Source organism: Coregonus lavaretus, assembly GCF_964263955.1.
Source record: "Coregonus lavaretus genome assembly, contig: HAP1_SCAFFOLD_1129, whole genome shotgun sequence".
Taxonomy (NCBI): Eukaryota; Metazoa; Chordata; class Actinopteri; order Salmoniformes; family Salmonidae; genus Coregonus; species Coregonus lavaretus.
Genome location: NW_028163469.1, coordinates 81,199 through 99,136, shown reverse-complemented (window position 1 = coordinate 99,136; position 17,938 = coordinate 81,199). Strand labels below are relative to the sequence as shown.

At 48.9% G+C, this 17,938-nt stretch overlaps 1 protein-coding gene across 1 annotated transcript in view; it reads left to right on the top strand.

The window, feature by feature from the left end:
• LOC311118099 (E3 ubiquitin-protein ligase RBBP6-like) overlaps nucleotides 1-12,489 on the top strand; it is a 66,620-nt gene extending 54,131 nt beyond the window's left edge. Inside the window, exon 19 of the mRNA XM_084192974.1 lies at nucleotides 9,129-12,489. Coding sequence (XP_084049100.1) covers nucleotides 9,129-11,156 — 2,028 coding nt within the window. The 3' untranslated portion in view covers nucleotides 11,157-12,489. The remainder of the gene's footprint in view (nucleotides 1-9,128) is intronic.
• Nucleotides 12,490-17,938: the final 5,449 nt, after the last annotated feature.

Below are 17,938 nucleotides of genomic sequence, written 5' to 3'. Positions count from 1 at the left end.
CAGACACACACAGCTCTACACCTGTTAGACCAGATAGTACTCATACAGGTCAGACACACACAGCTCTACACCTGTTAGACCAGATAGTACTCATACAGGTCAGACACACACAGCTCTACACCTGTTAGACCAGATGGTACTCATACAGGTCAGACACACACAGCTCTACACCTGTTAGACCAGATAGTACTCATACAGGTCAGACACACACAGCTCTACACCTGTTAGACCAGATAGTACTCATACAGGTCAGACACACACAGCTCTACACCTGTTAGACCAGATAGTACTCATACAGGTCAGACACACACAGCTCTACACCTGTTAGACCAGATAGTACTCATACAGGTCAGACACACACAGCTCTACACCTGTTAGACCAGATAGTACTCATACAGGTCAGACACACACAGCTCTACACCTGTTAGACCAGATAGTACTCATACAGGTCAGACACACACAACTCTACACCTGTTAGACCAGATAGTACTCATACAGGTTAGACACACACAGCTCTACACCTGTTAGACCAGATAGTACTCATACAGGTCAGACACACACAGCTCTTCACCTGTTAGAACAGATGGTACTCATACAGGTCTGACACACACAGCTCTACACCTGTTAGACCAGATAGTACTCATACAGGTCAGACACAGCTCTACACCTGTTAGACCAGATAGTACTCATACAGGTCAGACACAGCTCTACACCTGTTAGACCAGATAGTACTCATACAGGTCAGACACACACAGCTCTACACCTGTTAGACCAGATAGTACTCATACAGGTCAGACACACACAGCTCTACACCTGTTAGACCAGATGGTACTCATACAGGTCAGACACACACAGCTCTACACCTGTTAGACCAGATAGTACTCATACAGGTCAGAGACACACAGCTCTACACCTGTTAGACCAGATAGTACTCATACAGGTCAGACACATACAGCTCTACACCTGTTAGACCAGATAGTACTCATACAGGTCAGACACACAGCTCTACACCTGTTAGACCAGATAGTACTCATACAGGTCAGACACACAGCTCTACACCTGCTAGACCAGATAGTACTCATACAGGTCAGACACACACAGCTCTACACCTGTTAGACCAGATAGTACTCATACAGGTCAGACACACAGCTCTACACCTGTTAGACCAGATAGTACTCATACAGGTCAGACACACAGCTCTACACCTGTTAGACCAGATAGTACTCATACAGGTCAGACACACACAGCTCTACACCTGTTAGACCAGATAGTACTCATACAGGTCAGACACACAGCTCTACACCTGTTAGACCAGATAGTACTCATACAGGTCAGACACATAGCTCTACACCTGTTAGACCAGATAGTACTCATACAGGTCAGACACACAGCTCTACACCTGTTAGACCAGATAGTACTCATACAGGTCAGACACACAGCTCTACACCTGTTAGACCAGATAGTACTCATACAGGTCAGACACACACAGCTCTACACCTGTTAGACCAGATGGTACTCGTACAGGTCAGACACACAGCTCTACACCTGTTAGACCAGATAGTACTCATACAGGTCAGACACACAGCTCTACACCTGTTAGACCAGATAGTACTCATACAGGTCAGACACACACAGCTCTACACCTGTTAGACCAGATAGTACTCGTACAGGTCAGACACACAGCTCTACACCTGTTAGACCAGATAGTACTCGTACAGGTCAGACACACAGCTCTACACCTGTTAGACCAGATAGTACTCGTACAGGTCAGACACACACAGCTCTACACCTGTTAGACCAGATAGTACTCGTACAGGTCAGACACACACAGCTCTACACCTGTTAGACCAGATAGTACTCGTACAGGTCAGACACAGCTCTACACCTGTTAGACCAGATAGTACTCATACAGGTCAGACACACACAGCTCTACACCTGTTAGACCAGATAATACTCATACAGGTCAGACACACACAGCTCTACACCTGTTAGACCAGATAGTACTCATACAGGTCAGACACACACAGCTCTACACCTGTTAGACCAGATAGTACTCATACAGGTCAGACACACAGCTCTACACCTGTTAGACCAGATAGTACTCATACAGGTCAGACACACAGCTATACACCTGTTAGACCAGATAGTACTCATACAGGTCAGACACACACAGCTCTACACCTGTTAGACCAGATAGTACTCATACAGGTCACACACAGCTCTACACCTGTTAGGCCAGATAGTACTCATACAGGTCAGACACACACAGCTCTACACCTGTTAGACCAGATAGTACTCATACAGGTCAGACACACACAGCTCTACACCTGTTAGACCAGATAGTACTCTTACAGGTCAGACACACAGCTCTACACCTGTTAGACCAGATAGTACTCATACAGGTCAGACACACACAGCTCTACACCTGTTAGACCAGATAGTACTCATACAGGTCAGACACACACAGCTCTACACCTGTTAGACCAGATAGTACTCATACAGGTCAGACACACACAGCTCTACACCTGTTAGACCAGATAGTACTCATACAGGTCAGACACACACAGCTCTACACCTGTTAGACCAGATAGTACTCATACAGGTCAGACACACAGCTCTACACCTGTTAGACCAGATAGTACTCATACAGGTCAGAAACACACAGCTCTACACCTGTTAGACCAGATAGTACTCATACAGGTCAGACACACACAGCTCTACACCTGTTAGACCAGATGGTACTCGTACAGGTCAGACACACAGCTCTACACCTGTTAGACCAGATAGTACTCATACAGGTCAGACACACAGCTCTACACCTGTTAGACCAGATAGTACTCATACAGGTCAGACACACACAGCTCTACACCTGTTAGACCAGATAGTACTCGTACAGGTCAGACACACAGCTCTACACCTGTTAGACCAGATAGTACTCGTACAGGTCAGACACACAGCTCTACACCTGTTAGACCAGATAGTACTCGTACAGGTCAGACACACACAGCTCTACACCTGTTAGACCAGATAGTACTCGTACAGGTCAGACACACACAGCTCTACACCTGTTAGACCAGATAGTACTCGTACAGGTCAGACACACACAGCTCTACACCTGTTAGACCAGATAGTACTCATACAGGTCACACACAGCTCTACACCTGTTAGACCAGATAGTACTCATACAGGTCAGACACACACAGCTCTACACCTGTTAGACCAGATAATACTCATACAGGTCAGACACACACAGCTCTACACCTGTTAGACCAGATAGTACTCATACAGGTCAGACACACACAGCTCTACACCTGTTAGACCAGATAGTACTCATACAGGTCAGACACACAGCTCTACACCTGTTAGACCAGATAGTACTCATACAGGTCAGACACACAGCTATACACCTGTTAGACCAGATAGTACTCATACAGGTCAGACACACACAGCTCTACACCTGTTAGACCAGATAGTACTCATACAGGTCACACACAGCTCTACACCTGTTAGGCCAGATAGTACTCATACAGGTCAGACACACACAGCTCTACACCTGTTAGACCAGATAGTACTCATACAGGTCAGACACACACAGCTCTACACCTGTTAGACCAGATAGTACTCATACAGGTCAGACACACACAGCTCTACACCTGTTAGACCAGATAGTACTCATACAGGTCAGACACACACAGCTCTACACCTGTTAGACCAGATAGTACTCATACAGGTCAGACACACACAGCTCTACACCTGTTAGACCAGATAGTACTCATACAGGTCAGACACACAGCTCTACACCTGTTAGACCAGATAGTACTCATACAGGTCAGAAACACACAGCTCTACACCTGTTAGACCAGATAGTACTCATACAGGTCAGACACACAGCTCTACACCTGTTAGACCAGATAGTACTCATACAGGTCAGACACACACAGCTCTACACCTGTTAGACCAGATAGTACTCATACAGGTCAGACACACACAGCTCTACACCTGTTAGACCAGATAGTACTCAGACAGGTCAGACACACACAACTCTACACCTGTTAGACCAGATAGTACTCATACAGGTCAGACACACACAGCTCTACACCTGTTAGACCAGATAGTACTCATACAGCTCAGACACAGCTCTACACCTGTTAGACCAGATAGTACTCATACAGGTCAGACACACACAGCTCTACACCTGTTAGACCAGATAGTACTCATACAGGTCAGACACAGCTCTACACCTGTTAGACCAGATAGTACTCATACAGGTCAGACACAGCTCTACACCTGTTAGACCAGATAGTACTCATACAGGTCAGACACAGCTCTACACCTGTTAGACCAGATAGTACTCATACACGTCAGACACACACAGCTCTACACCTGTTAGACCAGATAGTACTCATACAGGTCAGAGACACAGCTCTACACCTGTTAGACCAGATATTACTCATACAGGTCAGACACAGCTCTACACCTGTTAGACCAGATAGTACTCATACAGGTCAGACACACACAGCTCTACACCTGTTAGACCAGATAGTACTCAGACAGGTCAGACACACACAACTCTACACCTGTTAGACCAGATAGTACTCATACAGGTCAGACACACACAGCTCTACACCTGTTAGACCAGATAGTACTCATACAGCTCAGACACAGCTCTACACCTGTTAGACCAGATATTACTCATACAGGTCAGACACACACAGCTCTACACCTGTTAGACCAGATAGTACTCATACAGGTCAGACACAGCTCTACACCTGTTAGACCAGATAGTACTCATACAGGTCAGACACAGCTCTACACCTGTTAGACCAGATAGTACTCATACAGGTCAGACACAGCTCTACACCTGTTAGACCAGATAGTACTCATACACGTCAGACACACACAGCTCTACACCTGTTAGACCAGATAGTACTCATACAGGTCAGAGACACAGCTCTACACCTGTTAGACCAGATATTACTCATACAGGTCAGACACAGCTCTACACCTGTTAGACCAGATAGTACTCATACAGGTCAGACACACACAGCTCTACACCTGTTAGACCAGATAGTACTCATACAGGTAAGACACACACAGCTCTACACCTGTTAGACCAGATAGTACTCATACAGGTCAGACACACACAGCTCTACACCTGTTAGACCAGATAGTACTCATACAGGTCAGAGACACAGCTCTACACCTGTTAGACCAGATAGTACTCATACAGGTCAGAGACACACAGCTCTACACCTGTTAGACCAGATAGTACTCATACAGGTCAGACACACACAGCTCTACACCTGTTAGACCAGATAGTACTCATACAGGTCAGACACAGCTCTACACCTGTTAGACCAGATAGTACTCATACAGGTCAGACACACACAGCTCTACACCTGTTAGACCAGATAGTACTCATACAGGTCAGACACACACAGCTCTACACCTGTTAGACCAGATAGTACTCATACAGGTCAGACACAGCTCTACACCTGTTAGACCAGATAGTACTCATACAGGTCAGACACACACAGCTCTACACCTGTTAGACCAGATAGTACTCATACAGGTCAGACACACACAGCTCTACACCTGTTAGACCAGATAGTACTCATACAGGTCAGACACACACAGCTCTACACCTGTTAGACCAGATAGTACTCATACAGGTCAGACACACAGCTCTACACCTGTTAGACCAGATAGTACTCATACAGGTCAGAAACACACAGCTCTACACCTGTTAGACCAGATAGTACTCATACAGGTCAGAGACACACAGCTCTACACCTGTTAGACCAGATAGTACTCATACAGGTCAGACACACAGCTCTACACCTGTTAGACCAGATAGTATTCATACAGGTCAGACACACAGCTCTACACCTGTTAGACCAGATAGTACTCATACAGGTCAGAGACACAGCTCTACACCTGTTAAATCAGATAGTACTCATACAGGTCAGACACACAGCTCTACACCTGTTAGACCAGATAGTACTCATACAGGTCAGACACACACAGCTCTACACCTGTTAGACCAGATAGTACTCATATAGGTCAGAGACACACAGCTCTACACCTGTTAGACCAGATAGTACTCTTACAGGTCAGACACACACAGCTCTACACCTGTTAGACCAGATAGTACTCATACAGGTCAGACACAGCTCTACACCTGTTAGACCAGATAGTACTCATACACGTCAGACACACACAGCTCTACACCTGTTAGATCAGATAGTACTCATACAGGTCAGAGACACAGCTCTACACCTATTAGACCAGATAGTACTCATACAGGTCAGACACAGCTCTACACCTGTTAGACCAGATAGTACTCATACAGGTCAGACACACACAGCTCTACACCTGTTTGACCAGATAGTACTCATACAGGTAAGACACACACAGCTCTACACCTGTTAGACCAGATAGTACTCATACAGGTAAGACACACACAGCTCTACACCTGTTAGACCAGATAGTACTCATACAGGTCAGAGACACACAGCTCTACACCTGTTAGACCAGATAGTACTCATACAGGTCAGAGACACACAGCTCTACACCTGTTAGACCAGATAGTACTCATACAGGTCAGACACACACAGCTCTACACCTGTTAGACCAGATAGTACTCATACAGGTCAGACACACAGCTCTACACCTGTTAGACCAGATAGTACTCATACAGGTCAGACACAGCTCTACACCTGTTAGACCAGATAGTACTCATACAGGTCAGACACACACAGCTCTACACCTGTTTGACCAGATAGTACTCATACAGGTAAGACACACACAGCTCTACACCTGTTAGACCAGATAGTACTCATACAGGTAAGACACACACAGCTCTACACCTGTTAGACCAGATAGTACTCATACAGGTCAGAGACACACAGCTCTACACCTGTTAGACCAGATAGTACTCATACAGGTCAGACACACACAGCTCTACACCTGTTAGACCAGATAGTACTCATACAGGTCAGACACACACAGCTCTACACCTGTTAGACCAGATAGTACTTATACAGGTCAGACACACACAGCTCTACACCTGTTAGACCAGATAGTACTCATACAGGTCAGACACACACAGCTCTACACCTGTTAGACCAGATAGTACTCATACAGGTCAGACACAGCTCTACACCTGTTAGACCAGATAGTACTCGTACAGGTCAGACACACAGCTATACACCTGTTAGACCAGATAGTACTCATACAGGTCAGACACACAGCTCTACACCTGTTAGACCAGATAGTACTCATACAGGTCAGACACACACAGCTCTACACCTGTTAGACCAGATAGTACTCATACAGGTCAGACACACAGCTCTACGCCTGTTAGACCAGATAGTACTCATACAGGTCAGACACACACAGCTCTACACCTGCTGACGACCAGATAGTACTCATACAGGTCAGACACACAGCTCTACACCTGTTAGACCAGATAGTACTCATACAGGTCAGACACACAGCTCTACACCTGTTAGACCAGATAGTACTCATACAGGTCAGACACACACAGCTCTACACCTGTTAGACCAGATAGTACTCATACAGGTCTGACACACAGCTCTACACCTGTTAGACCAGATAGTACTCATACAGGTCAGACACAGCTCTACACCTGTTAGACCAGATAGTACTCATACAGGTCAGACACACAGCTCTACACCTGTTAGACCAGATAGTACTCATACAGGTCAGACACACACAGCTCTACACCTGTTAGACCAGATAGTACTCATACAGGTCAGACACACACAGCTCTACACCTGTTAGACCAGATAGTACTCATACAGGTCAGACACACACAGCTCTACACCTGTTAGACCAGATAGTACTCATACAGGTCAGACACACACAGCTCTACACCTGTTAGACCAGATGGTACTCATACAGGTCAGACACACACAGCTCTACACCTGTTAGACCAGATGGTACTCGTACAGGTCAGACACACAGCTCTACACCTGTTAGACCAGATAGTACTCGTACAGGTCAGACACACACAGCTCTACACCTGTTAGACCAGATGGTACTCGTACAGGTCAGACACACAGCTCTACACCTGTTAGACCAGATAGTACTCATACAGGTCAGACACAGCTCTACACCTGTTAGACCAGATAGTACTCGTACAGGTCAGACACACAGCTATACACCTGTTAGACCAGATAGTACTCATACAGGTCAGACACACAGCTCTACACCTGTTAGACCAGATAGTACTCATACAGGTCAGACACACACAGCTCTACACCTGTTAGACCAGATAGTACTCATACAGGTCAGACACACAGCTCTACGCCTGTTAGACCAGATAGTACTCATACAGGTCAGACACACACAGCTCTACACCTGCTGACGACCAGATAGTACTCATACAGGTCAGACACACAGCTCTACACCTGTTAGACCAGATAGTACTCATACAGGTCAGACACACAGCTCTACACCTGTTAGACCAGATAGTACTCATACAGGTCAGACACACACAGCTCTACACCTGTTAGACCAGATAGTACTCATACAGGTCTGACACACAGCTCTACACCTGTTAGACCAGATAGTACTCATACAGGTCAGACACAGCTCTACACCTGTTAGACCAGATAGTACTCATACAGGTCAGACACACAGCTCTACACCTGTTAGACCAGATAGTACTCATACAGGTCAGACACACACAGCTCTACACCTGTTAGACCAGATAGTACTCATACAGGTCAGACACACACAGCTCTACACCTGTTAGACCAGATAGTACTCATACAGGTCAGACACACACAGCTCTACACCTGTTAGACCAGATAGTACTCATACAGGTCAGACACACACAGCTCTACACCTGTTAGACCAGATGGTACTCATACAGGTCAGACACACACAGCTCTACACCTGTTAGACCAGATGGTACTCGTACAGGTCAGACACACAGCTCTACACCTGTTAGACCAGATAGTACTCGTACAGGTCAGACACACACAGCTCTACACCTGTTAGACCAGATGGTACTCGTACAGGTCTGACGGTAGACCAAATGTCACACACACCCTGAAAAAAATCAAGCTGAGCAGATCTTCCGTTCTCTCCTCCTGCAGGTCCCTCGGTCCAAGTGGGAGAAGGAGGACTACGAATCAGAGGAAGAGGAAGGAGGAGGGGTCAGGGTTCAACTCCGCCCCTTGCTCAACCCCTCTCTCCCTTTCCCCCCTGGACCCCACATCGCCGTGACAACAGAGACCGCGGCAATGCGAGCGAAAGAGAGGGACCGTACCTTTCCCAAGCCAGAGAGAACTCTGTCCCCCTCTAGTGGCAGAGACGGAGAAGACAGCCTGCAGGATGGAAAACACTCCAAAGACCACATAGCTACTGAGAAAGACAGAGAGATGGAGGGAGAGAGGGAGCGGTTAAAGGAGCGGGAGGGAGAGAGGGAGCGGTTAAAGGAGATGGAGGGAGAGAGGGAGCGGTTAAAGGAGCGGGAGAGAGAGAGGGAGCGGTTAAAGGAGCGGGAGAGAGAGAGGGAGCAGTTAAAGGACCGGGAGAGAGAGAGAGGGAAAGAGAGAGAAAGAGAGAGGCAGCACAGCCGCGCTTCTGACAAAGAGATGGACAGACCTTCCTCTCAGCGGCCGGAGCGAGAGAGGAGAGAGAGAGAACGAGAGAGGACTTGGCGGAGAGGGAGCGACCACGGCAGTGAAAAGAGCTCCTCTTCCTCCTCACACTCTTTCTCACGCGACCGTAAACCCTCTTCTTCCAGGGACCACAACTCAACCTCTGACCCCAGACCACCTGACCCCAGAGCCAGAGAGCACAGAGACCACAAACAGAGAGACCACCTCCACCACAAACATAAAGACAGCAAAGACCAGAACTCCTCCACCGTTGACCGTAACACAAACTCTACTGACCGCAGGCAGAGAGACCACCTCGACCACAAACATAAAGACAGCAAAGACCAAAACTCCTCCACCGTTGACCGTAACACAAACTCTACTGACCGCAGACCACCAGACGACCAAGAGACCACCAGAGAGCAGAGAGACCACCCCAAAGACCACAGAGACCACCTCGCCGACTGCAGACAACCAGACCACGGAAAGCTAGGCAGTGCCTCTCCGCCCTCCAAGAGAGACCCACCCCCATCTGACCCCTCCTCCTCCACCAGCACCCAGAGAGATCAGGGAGGGTCTGAGCCCACCAGGCCCAGAGAGAGCAGCCCTGGCAGGGACACGACGCAGGACATATACCCCTCTCTTCCAGTCTCCAGCTCCATGGAGAACCAGCCCAGGAGAGGGGAGGCTGAGGGAGAGGAACCCAGAGCAGAGCGCTCCTCAGCAGGGAGGGAGAGCCAGCAGGCCAGCCTAGGCACCCTAGAGAAGGAGATGAGTGGTGGAAAGTCCCCCATACAGCCCCCCAGGACTGACAACAGGGCAGGGGTACCCCGAGCTGTCAGAGAGAGAGAAAGAAAGAAGGAGAGAGAGGGGGAGATGCAAAGGATGAGAGAGAAGGAGAGGGAGAAGGAGAGGGAGAGGGAGAAGGAGAGAGGGGTGCAGAAGGAGAGAGAGAGGGAGCACCCTAAAGTCAGACCTCCTCCCTCTGTCCCTACTTCCAGATCTCCTCCCTCTGTCCCTTCTTCCAGATCTCCTCCCTCTGTCCCTTCTTCCAGATCTCCTCCCTCTGTCCCTTCTTCCAGATCTCCTCCCTCTGTCCCTTCTTCCAGACCTCCTCCTGACCTGGCCAGAGAGACTGATGAAGCGGCCTTCGAACCTGACTACAGCGAGGGAGAGATCTCAGAGGGGGAGGACAGGGGGGAGGAGGAGGAGGGAGAGAAAAAAGTGTCCGGACAGAGAGCGGCGTCGGGACAGAGAGCGGTGGTTGGGGGCAGCAGCAGCAGAAGTCGTAGCAGCAGCTCCAGCTCTGTCGGTAGCCTGGGCAACAAGAAAGACAAGAAGAAGAAGAAGGAGAAAAAGGAGAAGAAGAAACGGAAGAAGAAGAAGAAGGAGAAAAAGCAGAAGAGACAGGCGAGCCTGGAGGCTGAGGAGGGAGAGATCACAGGACTGAAACACAAGAAGAAGAAGAAGAAGGAGAAGGAGGACGAGGAGATGGGGAGAGAAGAACACCCGAACTGCTAGCGGAGCCTTATGAGACGTTTCATTGTGAAGCGTTCAACGCGTTTCAGCCCAAGTCTGTGTCCCAAAACCCTATTCCCTATCTAGTACACACTACTTAAGGCTCTGGATAAAAAGTAGTGCACTAGGTAAGGGAGTAGGGAGCCATTTTGGAGGAAGGATATTGGTTTCCTTCTTAGACTCTGTCAGGTGAGGTCTCAGGGGATCACCCAGGCTGCATTCCAAATACCATCCTATTCACTATGTAGGGCACTGTGTAGGGCACTAAGTAGGGCTCTATGTAGGGGATAGGGTGCCATTTGTGACGATCGGAAGAGGACTTACCGCTCTGCGCTGCAAGCTGTTCACTTTAGTTCAACACTTTATCTGGTTTTGCTGAGGATTTGAATTCATTTAAATACATTTTAAGGCTGACGTATGAAATATTAATTTTGGACTGTTGTAACTTAGGCTGCTGCTTGGACGAGTCGGTTTACTTGAGTGATGGTTGGAACTTTTCTTTTTGTGCTTAAAAAAGGAACTAATTGCAAAACGTTGATTTGTCCCCCCCCTCCCCCCCCCCAGGTCCTTTTGAAGAGTTTGTACAACCTAGGGTACGTCCCAAATAGCAACCAGTTCCCGATGTAGTGGACTATATACAGAATAGTGAACCCCCCTGTTAGGGACGCGCGCGAAATACCGTCTTTCACGTCGGAATGTGCATTCTTGAGTGAAAACGTTTAGGAGGATGGAAAAGGTACTTTCAAGATACAGATGAATGTTACTCTGCTGTTAGCAGGCTGGGCCAGAGCATCTTAGTGGTAGGAATGGGCCTAGGGGTTGCTAAACTATTTCCCCTAATTTACCAGATTTCCCAGAAATCCCGGTTGAGAGGATTCCCCTTCTTGATTTCAGGAATCTGGGAATTTGTTCAAGCCAAGTGGTAAAAGTAGTTGGTTCCACGTCTTATGGTACCGCAATTAATTATATTTACACAATTATGACAGTATGTGAATATTGTTGCTAGTTGAGCTGGACTGGGTAGAGATCCACTGGAGGGTGCTTAAGGGACATGTTGGATTGAAGGGTTCCGTGCGTTGCACTGTGAAGATTAAAATCTATCTGTTTCCTGTTTTGGTTTTTAGTTTCGCAATGACCTCTGTTTAATTTAAACTACCAGCTGAATGAATACCGGAGGGACATTTTTTTTTTTTTTCTCTCTCTTGTTTTGAAGATAATAAAAAAAACTTTTCAGCAAAAATGTTGATCTCCATTTTCTTGTTTTTCACCTCTGCTTTTAAAAAAGGGCTTCACCTGTGGATAATTGTATATTAAGGGTCTGTAATAAAACGTTTATAAAGGCATTTACAAACCGTTTACTCACCTTTTATTACCTTTATTCCTACATTTGTTCATGTTAGTAAAGCTAGTCGCATATTTATATTTCCTTAAACATCCTGTGTTGTTGCTTATTCTTTTACTAGGCACAAGTGCAGCAACGTCTACCAAGGGCCCATCTTTTTGTGAGAAATTACACTGGTCACTTAAAACATTTTATAAAGTATAAATCACACTCACTTTAGATTAGGGACTGCAAAAAAAAATACTTTTAACTAAATAGTTTTATAAATACCAATAATTAGTAAAATGGTGGATACATTCGGGGTTAATGATTTAATAAATGGTGAACACACACTTTTATAAATGCTGTATAAATGCTTTATTACGGACCCTTAAAATAAAGGGTTGCCCAAACGTGTCCCAAGTGAAAAGCTTGGCTATCTATCTTGATCTATTTTTCTGTAGGATTCACTTTCCCTAGGCGGCTACATTAGGTTTTGGAACTTTCATTGAAGTAGCCTACTAGTCAAGCGCAGGAACCGCGAGGAAGGTCGATGTCAAGGTTTTAGCCTACTAGTCAAGCGCAGGAACCGCGAGGAAGGTCGATGTCAAGTCGAGGTTTTAGCCTACTAGTCAAGCACAGTAACCGCGAGGAAGGTCGATGTCAAGGTGAGGTTTTAGCCTACTGGTCAAGCACAGTAACCGCGAGGAAGGTCGGTGTCAAGGTTTTAGCCTACTAGTCAAGCGCAGGAACCGCGAGGAAGGTCGATGTCAAGTCGAGGTTTTAGCCTACTAGTCAAGCACAGTAACCGCGAGGAAGGTCGATGTCAAGGTGAGGTTTTAGCCTACTGGTCAAGCGCAGGAACTGCGAGGAAGGTCGGTGTCAAGGCGAGGTTTTAGCCTACTAGTCAAGCGCAGGAACCGCGAGGAAGGTCGATGGCAAGGCGAGGTTTTAGCCTACTAGTCAAGCGCAGGAACCGCGAGGAAGGTCGATGGCAAGGCAAGGTTTTAGCCTACTGGTCAAGCGCAGGAACCGCGAGGAAGGTCGATGGCAAGGCAAGGTTTTAGCCTACTGGTCAAGCGCAGGAACCGCGAGGAAGGTCGATGTCAAGGTTTTAGCTTACTAGTCAAGCGCAGGAACCGCGAGTAAGGTCAATGTCAGGGCGAGGTTTTAGCCTAAAGGTCAAGCGCAGGAACCGCGAGGAAGGTCGATGTCAAGTTTAGGATTTAGCCTACCAGTCAAGCACAGGAACCGCGAGGAAGGTCGATGGCAAGGCGAGATTTTAGCCTACTAGTCAAGCGCAGGAACCGCGAGGAAGGTCGGTGTCAAGGCAAGGTTTTAGCCTACTAGTCAAGCACAGTAACCGCGAGGAAGGTCGGTGTCAAGGCGAGGTTTTAGCCTACTAGTCAAGCGCAGGAACCGTGAGGAAGGTCGATGTCAAGGCGAGGTTTTAGCCTACCAGTCAAGCGCAGGAACCGCGAGGAAGGTCAATGTCAAGGCGAGGTTTTAGCCTACTAGTCAAGCGCAGGAACTGCGAGGAAGGTCGGTGTCAAGGCGAGGTTTTAGCCTACTAGTCAAGTGCAGGAACCGCGAGGAAGGTCGATGTCAAGGCGAGGTTTTAGCCTACTAGTCAAGCGCAGGAACCGCGAGGAAGGTCGGTGTCAAGGCGAGGTTTTAGCCTACTAGTCAAGCGCAGGAACCGCGAGGAAGGTCGGTGTCAAGGCGAGGTTTTAGCCTACTAGTCAAGCGCAGGAACCGCGAGGAAGGTCGATGTCAAGGCGAGGTTTTAGCCTACCAGTCAAGCGCAGGAACCGCGAGGAAGGTCGATGTCAAGGTGTGGTTTTAGCCTACTGGTCAAGCACAGTAACCGCGAGGAAGGTCGGTGTCAAGGTTTTAGCCTACTAGTCAAGCGCAGGAACCGCGAGGAAGGTCGATGTCAAGTCGAGGTTTTAGCCTACTAGTAAAGCGCAGGAACCGCGAGGAAGGTCGATGTCAAGGTTTTAGCCTACAGGTCAAGCACAGGAACCGCGAGGAAAATCGGTGTCAAGGTCTTAGCCTACTAGTCAAGCACAGTAACCGCGAGGAAGGTCGGTGTCAAGGCGAGGTTTTAGCCTACTAGTCAAGTGCAGGAACCGCGAGGAAGGTCGATGGCAAGGCGAGGTTTTAGCCTACTAGTCAAGCGCAGGAACCGCGAGGAAGGTCGATGTCAAGGTTTTAGCCTACTAGTCAAGCACAGTAACCGCGAGGAAGGTCGATGTCAAGGTGAGGTTTTAGCCTACTGGTCAAGCGCAGGAACTGCGAGGAAGGTCGGTGTCAAGGTTTTAGCCTACTAGTCAAGTGCAGGAACCGCGAGGAAGGTCGATGTCAAGGTGAGGTTTTAGCCTACTGGTCAAGCGCAGGAACTGCGAGGAAGGTCGATGGCAAGGCGAGGTTTTAGCCTACTAGTCAAGCGCAGGAACCGTGAGGAAGATCGATGGCAAGGCAAGGTTTTAGCCTACTGGTCAAGCGCAGGAACCGCGAGGAAGGTCGATGTCAAGGTTTTAGCTTACTAGTCAAGCGCAGGAACCGCGAGGAAGGTCAATGTCAGGGCGAGGTTTTAGCCTAAAGGTCAAGCGCAGGAACCGCGAGGAAGGTCGATGTCAAGGCAAGGTTTTAGCCTACCAGTCAAGCACAGGAACCGCGAGGAAGGTCGATGGCAAGGCGAGATTTTAGCCTACTAGTCAAGCGCAGGAACCGCGAGGAAGGTCGGTGTCAAGGCAAGGTTTTAGCCTACTAGTCAAGCACAGTAACCGCGAGGAAGGTCGGTGTCAAGGCGAGGTTTTAGCCTACTAGTCAAGCGCAGGAACCGCGAGGAAGGTCGATGTCAAGGCGAGGTTTTAGCCTACCAGTCAAGCGCAGGAACCGCGAGGAAGGTCGATGTCAAGGCGAGGTTTTAGCCTACTAGTCAAGCGCAGGAACCGCGAGGAAGCTCGGTGTCAAGGCGAGGTTTTAGCCTACTAGTTAAGCGCAGGAACCGCGAGGAAGGTCGATGTCAAGGCGAGGTTTTAGCCTACTAGTCAAGCGCAGGAACCGCGAGGAAGGTCGATGGCAAGGCGAGGTTTTAGCCTACTGGTCAAGCGCAGGAACTGTGAGGAAGGTCGATGTCAAGGTTTTAGCCTACTAGTCAAGCGCAGGAACCGCGAGGAAGGTCGATGTCAAGGCGAGGTTTTAGCCTACTGGTCAAGCGCAGGAACCACGAGGAAGGTCGATGGCAAGGTTTTAGCCTACTAGTCAAGCGCAAGAACCGCGAGGAAGGTCAGTGTCAAGGTTTTAGCCTACCAGTCAAGCGCAGGAATCGCGAGGAAGGTCGATGTCAAGGCGAGGTTTTAGCCTACTAGTCAAGCGCAGGAACCGCGAGGAAGGTCGATGTCAAGGTTTTAGCCTACTAGTCAAGCGCAAGAACCGCGAGGAAGGACGGTGTCAAGGTTTTAGCCTACTAGTCAAGCGCAGGAATCGCGAGGAAGGTCGATGTCAAGGTGAGGTTTTAGCCCACTAGTCAAGCGCAGGAACCGCGAGGAAGGTCGAAGTCAAGGTGAGGTTTTAGCCTACTAGTCAAGCGCGAGGAAGGTCGATGTCAAGGCGAGGTTTTAGCCTACTAGTCAAGCGCAGGAACCGCGAGGAAGGTCGATGTCAAGGTTTTAGCCTACTAGTCAAGCGCAGGAACCGCGAGGAAGGTCGGTGTCAAGGCGAGGTTTTAGCCTACTAGTCAAGTGCAGGAACCGCGAGGAAGGTCGATGTCAAGGCGAGGTTTTAGCCTACTGGTCAAGCGCAGGAACCGCGAGGAAGGTCGATGGCAAGGTTTTAGCCTACTAGTCAAGCGCAAGAACCGCGAGGAAGGTCGGTGTCAAGGTTTTAGCCTACCAGTCAAGCGCAGGAATCGCGAGGAAGGTCGATGTCAAGGCGAGGTTTTAGCCTACTAGTCAAGCACAGGAACCGCGAGGAAGGTCGATGTCAAGGTTTTAGCCTACTAGTCAAGCGCAAGAACCGCGAGGAAGGTCGGTGTCAAGGCGAGGTTTTAGCCTACTGGTCAAGCGCAGGAACCGCGAGGAAGGTCGAAGTCAAGGTGAGGTTTTAGCCTACTAGTCAAGCGCGAGGAAGGTCGATGTCAAGGCGAGGTTTTAGCCTACTAGTCAAGCGCAGGAACCGCGAGGAAGGTCGATGTCAAGGTTTTAGCCTACTAGTCAAGCGCAGGAACCGCGAGGAAGGTCGGTGTCAAGGCGAGGTTTTAGCCTACTAGTCAAGTGCAGGAACCGCGAGGAAGGTCGATGTCAAGGCGAGGTTTTAGCCTACTGGTCAAGCGCAGGAACCGCGAGGAAGGTCGATGGCAAGGTTTTAGCCTACTAGTCAAGCGCAAGAACCGCGAGGAAGGTCGGTGTCAAGGCGAGGTTTTAGCCTACTGGTCAAGCGCAGGAACCGCGAGGAAGGTCGATGTCAAGGCGAGGTTTTAGCCTACTGGTCAAGCGCAGGAACCGCGAGGAAGGTCGATGTCAAGGCGAGGTTTTAGCCTACTAGTCAAGCGCAGGAACCGCGAGGAAGGTCGGTGTCAAGGCGAGGTTTTAGCCTACTAGTCAAGCGCAGGAACCGCGAGGAAGGTCGATGTCAAGGCGAGGTTTTAGCCTACTAGTCAAGCGCAGGAACCGCGAGGAAGGTCGGTGTCAAAGTTTTAGCCTACTAGTCAAGCGCAAGAACCGCGAGGAAGGTCGGTGTCAAGGCGAGGTTTTAGCCTACTGGTCAAGCGCAGGAACCGCGAGGAAGGTCAATGTCAATGTTTTAGCATACTAGTCAAGCGCAGGAACCGCGAGGAAGATAGGTGTCAAGGCGAGGTTTTAGCCTACTAGTCAAGCGCAAGAACCGCGAGGAAGGTCGGTGTCAAGGCGAGGTTTTAGCCTACTGGTCAAGCCCAGGAACCGCGATGTCAATGTTTTAGCCTACTAGTCAAGCGCAGGAACCGCGAGGAAGGTCGATGTCAAGGCGAGGTTTTAGCCCACTAGTCAAGCGCAGGAACCGCGAGGAAGGTCGAAGTCAAGGTGAGGTTTTAGCCTACTAGTCAAGCGCGAGGAAGGTCGATGTCAAGGCGAGGTTTTAGCCTACTAGTCAAGCGCAGGAACCGCGAGGAAGGTCGATGTCAAGGTTTTAGCCTACTAGTCAAGCGCAGGAACCGCGAGGAAGGTCGATGTCAAGGCGTGGTTTTAGCCTATTAGTCAAGCGCAAGAACCGCGAGGAAGGTCGATGTCAAGGCGAGGTTTTAGCCTACTAGTCAAGCGCAGGAACCGCGAGGAAGGTCAATGGCAAGGTTTTAGCCTACCAGTCAAGCGCAGGAACCGCGAGGAAGGTCGATGTCAAGGCGAGGTTTTAGCCTACTAGTCAAGCGCAAGAACCGCGAGGAAGGTCGATGGCAAGGTTTTAGCCTACCAGTCAAGCGCAG